A 12,617-nucleotide genomic window follows, 5' to 3' on the forward strand; every position below is an offset into this window, starting at 1 on the left:
ATAATAAAGGAGGAAGTTATTGTCCCTGAGCATCACAGTATCATGCAGCTACAGCAGGTCGAGCAAGGGGGGGGTCCTTTTACTCAGGCCTCTTGTGTTTCGGGGGCTTGCGGGCTTTCGGACTCAGGGGAGCCGGCTGCTCTTACCTTTTGCACAGGCCTCAATTGTAAGGCTGTCTGGGCAAGCGAGAACTGAGTCCAAGCGGTGACAGCCTGCTCAATCCTGCTGGCCAAGGACCACTCAGTAAGTCTACACCCCCAACAAAGCCCAACTCTCAAGGCGAGCCACTGCTGACAGACAGCTCAATAAAGAATTAGTCGCTGGGAGACTTCAGACAAGGATGGATGTCCTGAGTCAGATTAAATCCATCCAGATTTAACCTGTGCTGTGATCTTCTTATAACCTGACCTTATAATCTTTATCCAGCATAGACTAACCAAACAAAAATTCACATTTTAAAGACATGTTTATGTACATTCTCCAAAATCCATCATGCCGTGGGAATAAAGAAGTCAACCAAGATGGCTACCTGCAATTAACACCTGCACCAATGGGAGGGAGTTGGAGAGAAGACGAAAGAAAGCGAGTGTGGTGGTGTAACAGAGAAGGTGTACTCAGACAGAGGCCAGCTCATAGATGTTGATACCTCAATGGAAGAAACTTTGCACTTCAAGAACTCAAGACATGGGTGAGTTCTTTCTATTTCAAATATTTCTAACACACAACACAAACAAGGTTTGCGGATTTTTAAACTTTATTGCTTGTGTCGGCAGTTGTAATGTTTTTGATATTCCAACATGATTGTTTATCCAAATATTTAAGTGCACTAGCGACTACCTGTATTAATAGATTTGACTTGATCATAATTAATACAAAGGATCTACAGATAAAAAAATACTACAAGGTGCTTTCACACATATTTAGAAAACATCACAGCAAAAATAAGAACAGAAAATGAATGCATTTTAGAGGAGCCTGGTTAACCCCCTGTGTAGAAACTAGGCATGGCCACAATAATTAACTGTATGGAATCTGTTTGATTGTGTGGAACTGTTTAATCATGTCTTGCAATCAGCAGCCAATTAGTGCACAACAAAACATAGGGCTACATGTTTACTTTATTAATCCCCGGGGGATATTCGGGTGTTATCATTGATTTTCACGTATACAGTATTAGGAAATTTAAAAAAAGATAGTAAAATTAGCAATACAATAAACAAAAGTTACAAAGTAGGACTACTATGATATGTACAAGAGAGACAATATATATATATTTTTTCCAAAATACTTTTATTGAATTTTGCAGACAGTACAGTATAGTGTCTCATGGCAACGTTGAGGCATCTGCACATTTTAAGATATGAAACATAATAAACCCAAGATCTATTACAGACCTTCATCACCCTTTCAGTACCCACCCACTCAGTTCCCCAGGTAATTGTCCCCTAGTGCCTATATCAGATATAAACACAAAAGAATATATGCAAACAGATTCAATCTAACACAGTATATTAAAAATAAATAAATGAATAAATAAGGTAAAATAAAATAAATCAATTAAATAATAATAATAATAATACAAATATATAAAATAAAATAAAAGTAAATAAAATAAGTAAAACACAAGGAAAGGGAGGTCGGGGGGTCTTTCTCCAACGGTTAACTCTGCCTAAATTGTGCCACTCACATTGCTTGGGGTGATGACAAGCTTGTCCCTAATAAGGTCTAGGAGGGGGCCCCAAGTTTTATGGAAAGATGTCACAAATCCTTTCTGCGAGAACCTAAGCTTCTCCAATTGTAGACACCGCAAAACATCTTGTATCCAACTGTTATGACTCGGCGGAGCCGCAAGTTTCTATTTAAAAAGAATTGTGCGTCGAGTCAGCAGAGTGCTTAACGCAATGACGTGGCGAGCGGTTGCAGGCGTACACAGAGACTAAAATCACCGGTGTGTTATGTAACATGTCCGAAACCACAACACAGCGGCCCTCATTATCTTAAGAGAGACAATATTTATATGATGATTTAACCAGATGAGCTGTGTGAAACAGGTATTGCCCGTCTTAAACATAAAAGTGTAGTGGAAAGATTGCGCAGTTAATAAATATGTCCAGCTTAATAGACTAGTGTCCAAGACTCTTAAAGTGATGCGTTGTAAAGTTTGATGGCCACAGGCAGGAATGACCTTCTGTGGCGTTCTGTTTTGCATCGTGGTGGCACTTGGTAGAGTGGGTTTGGGACATTGTCCAAGATGCTACGCACCGTCGACAGCATCCTTCTCTTTGACGCTGTCGTCAGAGAGTCCAGCTCCCCCGCAACAATGTCACTGGCCTTGCACATCAGTTGGAGTCTGTTTAAGTCCGCAACCTTCAGCCTTCTGCCACAGCAAACAGGATTGCACTGACCACCACAGACTCATAAAACATCCTCAGCATCGTCCTGCAGATGTTAAAGGACCTCAACCACCTCAGGCCCTTCTTCTAGACGACCTGTGTGTTCTTAGGCCAGTCCAGTTTATTGTCTATGTGAACTCCCAGGTATTTATAATCTTCAACAATGTTCACATCGACCCCGCCCCCCGGATAGAAACAGGGGCTGGTGCCTCCCTCATTCTCAGATCCACCACTATTTCGGTGTTGTAGTTGAAGTATGTGTGGCCAAAATAATAACTCCCATTATTTTTTTACCAATATGGAAATCCCAATTATTAATCACGATTATTTATTATTTGCAGTAATTGGATCCCGTGGGTGAGGGTGGCGGGGGGTTTTGAAGGTGACGTCGTCATGTAATTTGTAATGAAATAGTCGAATAAATAAATAAACCAAACACCAAATATACATTATCCATCCAAAATATAATTTTTGTGCACAAGGGTTCGTGCATGTGCCTCACAATACGAAGGTCCTGGGTTCGATCCTGGGCTCGGGATCTTTCTGTGTGGAGTTTGCATGTTCTCCCCGTGACTGCGGGGGTTCCCTCCGGGGTACTCCGGCTTCCTCCCACCTCCAAAGACATGCACCTGGGGATAGGTTGAATGGCAACACTAAATTGTACCTAGTGTGTGAATGTGAGTGTGAATGTTGTCTGTCTATCTGTGTTGGCCCTGCGATGAGGTGGCGACTTGTCCAGGGTGTACCCCGCTTTCCGCTCGAATGCAGCTGAGATAGTCTCCAGCACCCCCCGCGATCCCGTAAGGGACAAACGGTAGAAAATGAATCGATGGATGGATGCTTTTCCCTAGTTATCCATTTTTGATTGGGTTTTTTCAGGACCATAAAAAAACAGCCCGCACGTCCTCAATTGGACACAACCCTGCTTGATCTAACCATACATTTGATCATTTGTAGTTTGAAACATGTCTATTAAATAACTAAATACAAAAATAGGGTGTTATTTAGTGAAACAATTGTATTCAATGCGCAATTACATTTGCACATTCCCAGGATTCACAGATGCAGGGGGTGCATCAATTCCAATAGGAAATGCATCACGCCAGTGTTTGCACTCCATGGAAAAGTGTCTCCAAACTCTGTTTAGGACGATGGCTAGCCGTTAATCCTTCTACTGCGACTCCTGAGAGAGAAGCCGAGCAGAGTGTTGTGGTGGCGTCCACACCTGTTGCCGTTTAATAACAGCGGTGTGGTCTTTAATCTATGCCGAATTCTCAACGGAAGCAGCAGCCTAGGAAAAGTTTGGTTAGAGCTCCATGAGGCGAGGCGGTCGGTGTGATCTTGGAGCTCTGGGCCCACAAACAATGGTCTCTGGCGTGGGTGGGAGCCACATCAAGGTCTTCAAGACGAGCCTCAGTTGCTGTTCTGCGTCGCAGCTGTGAGAGTGTTTGATTTGATATGCAGCGAAGCCTAATCTTTAAATGTTAATATTGCCGATCACCCTCATTTAGACGTGACAGCCAAAATCGTAATTGTGATTAAAATTTGATGAATTGTGGAGCCCTATCAAGACATCATCCATGTTATATATGCTACATTCATGCTAACCTCCAATAAGGGCACAACTCCTCCAAGTGGCAAAATATTCCTGAGTAAGAATTGGAGCAAACATCAGAAAAGAACATTCAGAGATAGTTTGTCCTACGCCATTAAAGAGATACTGATCGATTGACTAGTCAAATACCCATTTCTACTAGAATCAGATCATGTCTTGTCTTGATGTTGTTCCAATGTAGACACTTAAGAGTTGTGTGTCATTCCTCTCCCCTTTTTCTTCTTCCCCTTTTCAACATATCATGCGCTATCTTGACTAAGTAAGCAAGCTTATTTCTCTAGTAAAGTGCCTCTATCTACAGTATGTGCACATTTTTGCACTTTATAAGTCAAAGCCCACTTAAAATTTGAAAATATGTTTTTCATATTTCAAGGATTAAGGTGTTAAAGTGCATAATCTGTACTGCATGTAATGCTAATAGGTACAAAGGTACCCAGCTTGTTTTTCATCTTGTAATGTCAGTCTAGAAAAGTGTAGTGCATTTCATTTCAAAATCAAATGGATTTTGAAAGGCAACCTGTCATTACCAGCCTTGAAGCAAAAGCAATTTAAACACATTTTCTAAAGCCAGGTGCAGGAACGACGACAGTAAAGAATACCGTTTACCAGGCTGGCTACCTGCCAGGACCAGTGAATTATACTAAGAACATTAATGCAGTCGTCTCTCGTCTATCGCAGCTAATTGGGTTCAGGCCTGGCAGTGGTTGATTAATTTCTGTGAAGTAGGATTATTATTATATTACAATATCAAATATTTTCATAGTTCGAACATTAAAAATGGTTTATGACTTTCTACATACTGTTTGTTTTTAACATAGAGTCCTTGAAACATAAAATAATAGCCATATATTCATCTTTCCACTTTTTCACCCAATCTAGCAACCTACATACTAAGGGTGCTCCAAATTGCAATTTTAACTCTGAATCAATTCACATTTGCGAGAATGGATTGAAAGAAAAACTATTTATATATTTTTTTAAGAAAACATTTTTAGATGAAAAAAACCATCATTAACAACTTTCATTGATATTATTAATATTAATAGAAATGTTGATTTTATAAATTTTTTGTTTTCTTTTTGTGTCTTAGTGTATTTGTATGTCTTCTCATTTGCTTTGTAAATTTATATCCTAAATTTTGTAACGCTGAGGTTGCTCTATTTTTGGCCCACTAGGAGGCGCTCGCGGCCCAGCAATGGGCCCCGACCCTATGGTTAAGAAACACAGTCTTAATCCACTGCCGTGACATAATATTAGAAAAATAAGACACATACTGCATTGTAATACGTATAAAACATAAATAAGATTGAATTTAACACTTAATTTAGGCCACAAATATGCAGAATTTGTTTTTAAAAATCTGTGATGTAGGGAAGCCTCAAAATTTGAGGCTGACTAGGACTGTAGATGGTACAATGATATGGTAGCTTGTCATTATTAAGGCGTAGCATGTCTCTCTATCTCATGCCTCAAGATCATCTTATCAGCGAATCAAAAGCAAAAAGATGATGAAGGGAAAGATGCGACTGTGATTTACCGAATGAAATGAGGACTGCAGACAAAAGGCCAAGCATGGCCGTTCTTCATTCCACATGCATCCTATTTTGTGCTATTTTACTCGGACAAGGATCCTCTGAGAAAACAGGTTAGTGCATTCATAATATATATCTATTTTGTTCTGTTTTTAACAGCTTTACATATTTCTTAATGGAAATCCTTTTAGGAAGGAGAAGAGAGCTCCAGAGAGATGTCATTCTGAAGGAGCTCCTATCAAAACTTAGTAAAGAAGGTGCTTGGAATCCGCAACAGAACCCTAAAGAAGCAGTCAAGGATGTGTTTCTGCACCCTTGGTTGAATAGTCTACTGGGGGGCCTTCAAACACTAAGTGGTCTACTTCCTGGTAAGAGTTTGGCTTCACTAAACCAGCCAATTGACCGACATAGTCTTTCTGGCTTCCTCTTCAACATTTCTCAGTATCTCCAAGATATGAGTGCAGGACTAGAGGAGGCTCCCGTAGATACGGATGATGACCAGCTGTGGGAAAAAGTGCTGTATTTTTTTCTCCAATCGGAAGGTAATGCTGCACAGAGCCAATGGAACGGCCGAGTGCCGCCTCGACCCAGCATCCAAGTGAAGGATTGGTTTCTGTCCCTGAGAGGCAGCCCACACTGGGACTGGCTGCTGGGGCTGCTACAGAGCCTGACAAGCCTCTTTCAGCGTCAGCCTCACAAGCCCCTTCTGACTTTGTTGTCTCAGCACTGGAGGACAGTGAGCGCCGTGCTGGAGACCGCTCTGCAGGCACTGATCAGTGGGACGTACGGACAGGCCAGCGCAGGCCTGCAGGGTTTCATCTGCGAACTGAAAGGTCGTACTGACTGTCCCTTTGGAGTGAACTGGCTTCAGTATGTCCTGCGCCTCCTGGAAACACTCGACTGGACGCCCATGGTCAGTTTGCACTCAGCTGGGGAGGATGCGGAACACAGGAAAGGCTCGAGTGGACGCATTAAACCCTTCAGCTTGCCTCCTGAAGCCATGAGGCAGGATTTACTGCCAGAAAATACTTTTCTGGAGGACACAAAGGGAACGCAGGAGGATCCAGATTCTATGCGGCACTTATTCCTGCAAGCACTGTCACGTTCGAGTGGAGGCAACTTGGGACAAAAAAATATAGCACTTGTGCAAAGTTTGGATGGGCTTAGGACGGGCCTCCTGCACAGGGTAGGCAGTTCCGTGTACGGTAACTTGAGAAAGAAAGTGTCACAAGTTACCATGGCTATGCTTGAGGATGTCAGCAGCTTGGTGGACGTGCCGCAGTCCAATGCAAGAGGACAATGCTCCGTAGGTGAGGTTATGCACTCATAAGTAGCTGTATTTAAGAATATACAGTTATAGCCACTCAGGTTGTATGCTTTTTACAGCAGCAGTGTTTGCAATTTATTTGAAAGCCTCTCAGTGCAGTGCAAATCATATATATTGCTTGTATTGATAATATCTAAAGCAGGGGTGCCCAATTTCTTTGCCTTTATGGGCCAAAGTGAAAATGTGCTGGTGGGCCACGGGCCAAACACAGAGGAGTTCAGCTTTATACCGCCATGTAGTGAAGATTGTCACATTCCATAGATGGCAACTTGTTAGCCTTGCAGACATGCCATTAATTATTGTGAGCTTGAAAGAGGTTCGTATGAATATGTGTTAGAGTAAATTTGGGAAGCCATCCTTCGCTGGGTTCCACTTTGGGCAACTTGACCTAGAGTTTGTTGTGTGTCAATTAGAAAGATGACAGGGAGGGCTAATTGCAACAAAATTAGATAATTAGATACATCTTTAATTATTTAAATGTGCCAATAATTACTGTAATTTTAATTAATACATACATAAAATAGTGAAAATACAAGACAACTTGTCTTTTATTAGTAAGTAAGCAAACAAAGGCTCCTAATTTAGCTGCTGACATATGCAATAACATATTGTGTCATTTATCATTCTATTATTTTGTCAATATTATTAAGGACAAGTGGTAGAAAATTAATTAATAATCTACTTGTTGACTGCGTGGGTTCCCTCCGGGTACTCCGGCTTCCTCCCACCTCCAAAGACATGCACCTGGGGATAGGTTGATTGGTAACACTAAATTGGCCCTAGAGTGTGAATGTTGTCTGTGTATCCGTGTTGGCCCTGCGATGAGGTGGCGACTTGTCCGGGGTGCACCCCGCCTTCCGCCCAATTGTAGCTGAGATAGGTTCCAGCGACCCCGAAGGGAATAAGTGGTAGAAAATGGATGGATGGATAAATGTTTTATTCAATGTGACATTAATTTTTCATGTAAAATTACATTGAATATTTTCATTATTTATATTATGTCACAATTCAATTCATTATATCGTGATTTAATTATTTTACGATTTAATTTAGAATTTAAGACTGATTTTGACGGATAAAATAAAATCATGAAGCGCCGACGATGGCCAAATCGGACAAAATGAAATACATAAATCAATGGATGACTAAATACATCTTTAAATTATTAAATTAAATCCATCAATAATTAATTAAATACAATAAATAAACAATTAAAACAATAAATAATGAAATAATAATTGAATCATTGAATTCAATCTTACAATACATATGAAATTTATTACCACATTTTTGTATTTAATTCAAATTATAATTACTTAATGACACATTTAAGTAATTATTTGAAAATGTATTTATTTAATTTTGACATTTGGCCCTCCATACATATTGGTACACTACTGTATTAAAATAAAAGTCCCCACATGCTGGGATCAGTCATTGGAATTAAAAAAGCCTGAGGACATGTATATATTTTTTGGAATAAATTATTAATTGCTTTGTACTTTCTCACAGCCTGATAATTGGGCACCAATACTGGTTATGGACATAGGATTATATTGTAATCTATTTGGTATATATTTAGATGGAACATAACATATTTAGGTCTCTGATAGTGGCCTCCATAGTTGTATAGAAAAGAGATCTACAGCATTTATGATTACTGAGAGCATCTTTTGTTGACGTTAATGTTTTTGCCCTTTTATTGTTGTAAGTAAATTGAATCTATAGGGATTTGTCTCATCTATAGCTTTTTCCAACTCATACTCATACTTGTTTTCATTTCTCTCCAAAAGGCAATCTGAGGCAGCTGATCTTATGGTAATGTTCTCCATATGCTTAGCAACAAGTTGTCTGAGTGAGATAACCGATGCTTCTCCTCATGTGTTTATGCAAATGCAGGGGTATAAGACATAATGTGACATGGAACACCCAGGCTTTAGGTGTTAGCACCAATGGTCTCCCAACAACGCTGCCATTCCTGTCTTGTCCCCCCGATGAAGGAAACGGCTACAGACAAAAGACTGCCAACTCAACTCTTAAATCTTCCCAAAAAAGTAATCAAAAACGTCTTCGTGTTCTCCCTGGCACACGTCGCCAACACCTACCCACTAAGCCACGATCAAGGAGTGAAACTCAAAGAGAGATGGAGTACTCATCCACTGCAGAAATCCTAGAGGCGGCGTGCAATGACTCCATCCCAGGATTGACCGGTGTCTCCAACTTCACCGTATTCCTCTACTGTAAACTGTTTGAAGGAGAGAATGGCTCAGTGAGTCCTGTTGTGGCTGAGATGGGTCTGGACCTGCTCGCCACCTGCTCTGATGCAGCTTGGTACCTGTCTGCGGCCGAGGAGGACTTGTTTTGGGTCCATGTGTGCAGTGAGTACTTTGCTCATGAATTCAACAACACCGTGTGCACCAACTCCTCTTTCTGGCTGCAGAGAGCACACCAGGTAAGGACCGCCTCATATCGACTCTACTTAGCATATGCACCCACCCGCCACACAATGAGGTACACCTGTAGAATGACACTGTCAAACGATATCATCCATTTGTTAGTCATATAATTAGGAACACAATATGACAAAGTGCTGTTTTGCATCACTACTGGCAAATTGGCAATACTGGCAATACTGGGAAATTCAACATTTACTACAGCATGTATACTGGTTCATTAGCAAAAAGTATGTTTTACCTTTAAGAATTTTTTAAAGTAATACAATCGTCTTGGTTGATGGCGTGACCACAGGATGCAAAGACAGAAGCCGGCGTTCAGGTCAAATTCTTTATTTCTTTACTTAGAGTGCAATAAACAGCAGAAACAAAAGGCTAGTGCAAGGATATTATATTATTTGCACACTGACAAAAAGGCAATAAACCAGCACTGGCAAGGAGCAACGGGTGGCTCTAAGTAGAATTGATTTTTAATAGAAAACAGGTGTGCTGGAAGGAAACTAAACAGAAAGTGGAGGTGCAGCAAAGCAAGGAGTCCAACAGAAAGTAAAACCAAAATAAGAGCACCAGGATAGGAAATGATACAGCATCGGTAAAAAAAGTACAAACCAGTAAGTAGTACCCCAATGAATGGTTCTGTGACAGCTCTTCACGCCAAACACTTGTCTCTCAAATGTCTGCCATTGAAACATTATTGAAATCAATTTCAATAATGTGTTTAAACAGAACAATGCAAGGCCTTTTAAAGAGAAAAACAAACTTTGAGATAATAAATATTATATGAAAAAAATACATTAAAATGTACCTCTAACAACTACAGTAGATTTTTGAAGTGATTTAATATTAATGTACAGCTTGGAGAGCTGTCTTCAAAGTCCTTTCAATTGCTTCTCAGTCAAAAAAACCCCACCAGCCACTTAGACTTATCAGTATGGGGCAGACTAGCAGTGCTACGCTTGACTTTCTTCGCAAAGTTGGTGACACGCTAGATCATGTTTTTGATTATTTCTTTCTTAAATTCAATGGATATCATCCACTTCTTCTTGTCAGCACTATCCTTCACACACACTTTAAGTTAAAGTACCAATGATTGTTACAATTCCTTACCATGGTTAGAAAACTAAGTTATGTCCATCTGTTGCTGTAAGATGATGCTAGCAAGTAAGACTAGATGGTTTGGTTGGATCTTACGGGGTTCACTGTGAAATTGACTATGTCAACTAATGACGGGGATGCTTGTGACTCAAATGTTTGCTTGCTTACAATAAGCCAAGGGACAGCTCTTATCTCAACACACTCTTAAATTGAGGTACCACTATATTGCTATTATTATAGTGCCACTGCTGCTACTACTACAATTAATTTTTTTGGATTTTGTTGAAAGGACTAGTTGGTACAATCCCTGGGGACTCTGCATGGCAGGGGCGTCCTCCTCCCTGAGCCAGGCTTGCACCTGACCGCATACCTAAATGAGGCTAGGTGACACTGCTGGGATGCTTTTCCACCATTGGGACACATCTTCAGTTGTGTGCCCCAGCGTCACGGGGTGTTTCGGCCCGGCTTACCACAAGACACCCTCTGCCGAGGAAGGGCCCACCCCAGGGTGATCAAATCCCTGGTTGTGTGCGTCCTATTAGGTGTTAACCTTAGCAGCCCAGCTGGTGTCACTCCTCCTCAACCACAACCAATGGCTTGTCCTCTCTGCTGTGTTGGCCAGCTCTTTAATGGCCCGTCTGTGAGCCTGCCCCCTGACTCCAACCTCCCTAAGGAGCTTTGCTGTTGTGCTTGCTACAAAGCCCCTAACAACAATACAAAACATCATCCAATTAATTAATCATTTCATAATTTGTCATTTACAATGTAAAGTATAAACATGGTTACTTACCTGCAATTATCACTTTTGTATCTTTTATCTTATAATTGCAGAATGTATGATACAAGAGATGCTACAGATTGTGTAGGTGTACCTAATTTATGGCTGTTGAGCCCACGGTTTAGTTGACAACTAAAGCATATTACTTACTAAAAAAATTAAAAAAGAATATGCATTTTTAGGGTTGAAAACGTAATCCTAATTGCTTCGAAATGATGGTCAAATACAGCATTTTCAACACAACATGTCATGTTGCGATATGTTTGTACTCAAATAGGCTGATGAATACTTTTCTTCTACGAAACAAATGAATCCAAACAATAACAGTTGTCTCTCACTAATTGCAGGCTGCCAGGGCAAACAATCTGTTTAACCAGACGAGTATAGAGCAGTTGTGTGTGCGCCTATCAAGCGGTGCAGCGGTAAGTCGAGTGCCTGTGGAAGGATGTCTGTCTCAGTTGGGCAGTAGCAGGTTGGTGAGTGCCCAGACTTTCAGACGCTGCTTTTTGCCCAACAACTCAGCCCTTATCTCAGCTTTGTGTGGAAGAGAACCACTAGATTCCCACCGGTCCTTCCCAGAAGGCAGCTGGGCTGCAGCGTTCTGCTTCAAACAACACAACACCTCCATTACTGATACCCCTGACAGGACTTGCCAATACCAGGAGTGGCCTGCGCTGACTTTCCTCAATATAACCATGCTGGAAGTGTGTGGAAACACACATGGACTGAGAGAGTACATGTGCCTGAACGCATCACTCTACCATCAGCTGCTGGAATCGATGCCCCACTTATTTGATGTCTGTGCAGATCTCCGAGCACAGGTAGAAGAAAACAAGTGCTTACTTCAGCGGTTCTTTGACATGCTCCCTGCACAATATGAGTTTGACACGTCACAGCTGTGTGTGGACCCAGCACCGCTGATCCTGGAAGTTTTGCACAAACTGAGTGTGTGCCAGGTAGATGGAGCGGAGAACCAAGGGTTTTTTGTGGCGCTGGGTTATGTGTTAAGGATGCTGGACTTCATGGTAGGCCTCTCTTCTGGTCTGGATGAGGGCGAGAGGGAGGCCCGACAAGGTTTGGGTCAGGCCATCCTCCTCTCCAGTCTTCTTGACAATGGATCCTGGAGCACGTTGCAGCCAGAGGCCTCCACGAGCGTCCTTCACACCGTGGGAGTCTTCCTTCGCCGGGAACGGGACTCAACTCTTAAAGAGAACCTATTAAGCTGCTTCAGTGTAAGACAATTTGTGCGCACATTTTCCTGAAGGAGGCACTAACTTCCTCATTTTGGTTGTTGCACATCAGCCTGTCTTATGGGACCTCATTCAGCAGGACAACAACTCATCTGCTCTAAGGATTCTTCTGCAGGTACACTAATGGGAATCTACTGTACATTCCATGCATTTGCTGTTTGGGTGAATTATTCA

At 41.4% G+C, this 12,617-nt stretch overlaps 1 protein-coding gene across 1 annotated transcript in view; it reads left to right on the plus strand.

The window, feature by feature from the left end:
• The first annotated feature begins 5,580 nt into the window (after positions 1–5,580).
• The window catches only part of LOC133608209 (stereocilin), a 50,812-nt gene continuing 43,775 nt past the window's right edge, over positions 5,581–12,617 (plus strand). Inside the window, exons 1-6 of the mRNA XM_061963414.2 lie at positions 5,581–5,653; positions 5,732–6,850; positions 8,661–8,685; positions 8,767–9,319; positions 11,541–12,425; positions 12,496–12,558. Coding sequence (XP_061819398.2) covers positions 5,581–5,653; positions 5,732–6,850; positions 8,661–8,685; positions 8,767–9,319; positions 11,541–12,425; positions 12,496–12,558 — 2,718 coding nt within the window. The remainder of the gene's footprint in view (positions 5,654–5,731; positions 6,851–8,660; positions 8,686–8,766; positions 9,320–11,540; positions 12,426–12,495; positions 12,559–12,617) is intronic.

The sequence above is a fragment of the Nerophis lumbriciformis genome, linkage group LG06 (assembly GCF_033978685.3).
Source record: "Nerophis lumbriciformis linkage group LG06, RoL_Nlum_v2.1, whole genome shotgun sequence".
Lineage (NCBI taxonomy): Eukaryota > Metazoa > Chordata > Actinopteri > Syngnathiformes > Syngnathidae > Nerophis > Nerophis lumbriciformis.